The sequence below is a fragment of the Poecilia latipinna genome, unplaced genomic scaffold (assembly GCF_001443285.1).
Source record: "Poecilia latipinna isolate Pla-1442-1.1 unplaced genomic scaffold, P_latipinna-1.0 Scaffold487, whole genome shotgun sequence".
Taxonomy (NCBI): Eukaryota; Metazoa; Chordata; class Actinopteri; order Cyprinodontiformes; family Poeciliidae; genus Poecilia; species Poecilia latipinna.
The window spans coordinates 334,998-337,229 of record NW_015113103.1 but is presented as its reverse complement, the minus strand read 5'-3'; the positions used below and the strand labels follow the sequence as shown (position 1 = coordinate 337,229).

The 2,232-nt window shown below is 38.3% G+C and overlaps 1 protein-coding gene across 1 annotated transcript in view; it reads left to right on the top strand.

Moving 5' to 3' along the window:
- The first annotated feature begins 1,097 nt into the window (after nucleotides 1–1,097).
- igsf21a (immunoglobin superfamily, member 21a) overlaps nucleotides 1,098–2,232 on the top strand; it is a 91,728-nt gene continuing 90,593 nt past the window's right edge. Inside the window, exon 1 of the mRNA XM_015039818.1 lies at nucleotides 1,098–1,246. Within this exon, the coding sequence (XP_014895304.1) occupies nucleotides 1,173–1,246 (74 nt within the window). The 5' untranslated portion in view covers nucleotides 1,098–1,172. The remainder of the gene's footprint in view (nucleotides 1,247–2,232) is intronic.

The following is a 2,232-nucleotide window of genomic DNA, read 5'->3' as shown; positions in this document are numbered from 1 at the left end:
TTTAGATTTTAGATTTGTACAGAAAAGTTTGAATCTGAACATACAAAACATTTCTTTGTTTGTAGTTCGCTATATATGACTATGTTTCTGGCTAAAAAGGAGAACAACTATCACCTGATGTTGTATCCACTTATTGTATGCTGTACTGTACATTTTCACCAAGATCTGCTTTCTGAATCCAGCATAGAATAAAAAACAACTAGCAGGGGCAAAACAGACAAATAAATGTCACAAAAAAACTGCTTTGTGAGCACCTTTGCTCCATGAGAATTCACTGTGGTTTTGACAAGATTTAAATTTACAGTTTAAATACAATTTCATGTATCTCATTGGACAATGCCAAAGAAGCAGGTTTGTTTTTCAGAGGCCAGCAGTTATAATAGATAACCTATTTTCAAAGAGAACAATCACTCACTCAAATAAATACAATTTAGCTTTAACGCTTCATGTGGCAATGCATAGAAGGACTAATCCTGAAATGCTTTGACGTTGTTTACGTGCTTGGGGGATTTGATTGGATCAGAACGACAGCATCAAATAAGGAATCCCTGGCCCACCAACAATTTTCATCTTCAAAGCAGTGTTAGTGGCTCCATTAAAATCCTGTCACTAGTTTTCCTTTATGGATGTTGAAGCTTCTGAGGAGAGGAGAAATCATATTCATTCAAATGCTAAGTGACTTAAGCACTCCTTTGAATATTAGAAGGGGAAGAAAAACTTCTCTCATCAGATACAATGCTTAAAAAAGGAAGAGATGAGACCAGTGTTTTGAACATTCACCTCTGTAGAATCTCGTTACATGCCATTACATCTGCGGAAAGCGAACTGCTTCAAGGTTTGACACATACAGAAGACTGCACTGTGTCAGTCCTCATTATATTTTAGCCATGTCTCTGGACAAACACTGGTGGGGGGATGAGAGACCTTCTCTGTGATGTTACCATATCAGCAGGGTTTTGATGTTTTACCTTAGTTACTATTAGAATGTGTGATATCAATGTGTCTGCTTCTAATATACAAAAGAAAGCAGAGTGCAAACTGGTCTGCAGGCTAAGGAATAAAAGTATTCATAAGGCTTTTGTGGATACCTACAGCTCTGATAATGGGTTTTCTATTCTTTACAGGTCACAGATGGAGGTACAATCAAGCAGAAAATCTTCACCTATGATGCCATGTTTAATACAAATTACTCTCATATGGAGGACTACCGCAGGCGTGAAGATCTTGTGTATCAATCAACCGTCCGGTGAGTCTCACTTTTAACTGAAAGCAAAGAGTGTTTTTACTCAATTTCATCATTGTTTCTTATTACATATTTAAACGTATCTGTGACACAGGGATTACAAATGGACAGCTTCCATTCTCATCAATGACATGACAATGGAGTTAGTGTATTACTGTACAATACCAGAAACATTGTGTTATTTCTCATGTTTGGAGAAAGAACAGTTCTAAAAGGTTTGTTAAAATCTAGTCTGAATAGTCCTTTTTTCAACCAAAATAGAGAAATCTTACTCATCTTTAGCACATTAGTATTAAGATAAACACCTGCAACAGCTGTCTATTAAGTATTTGTAGTTTAATAGATAGATGGCATAAACTGACTGCAAGTAGAGGAGAAGTAGAAAAACAGGGGGCAGTAGGAGGAGTCATCTGTTGCTTCTTGGCTTGATTACGTGTTCAGTGCATCCCGAGGACTGGCTCCTTTTACCCAAGGGCTCAAAAATATGGCTGGCAATCCATCTCCCCTCACACATAATTCTGGCTCTACTGTTGCTTTGGCTGTTGTGATCGGAAACCGCAGTAAGAGCAAGGAAAATGTGGCTTTTCATTTTAGCTACAACATTCAAACCTAGAATATGGTGTAGTTTGCATTCTTCTATAGTGATCCCACTTTAATCATTTCAACTTCATTAAACTTTTTTTTCCACTTTGATTCATTTTGTGTTCCTTACTTGCATTTCCCCCCCCCTATCTTCTGTGTGGTTTGGCTGCCCGGCTGAAGATGATTTATCTGGACAATCCTACTGTCCCTTTGGGAGAGTAAGCAGCATTGAAACGGAATGGTGTACACACTTAGAAACATGGAAACATGACTGCACACACAAACAAATGACATCACCCCCCACACCACAGCACATGGGTAGTAAAGTGAGAGAAAAATCTCAAAATATCAGCTGGATGCTACCTGCACCTGCATATTTATGGGGACACGGGGTTTGAGTTATACGC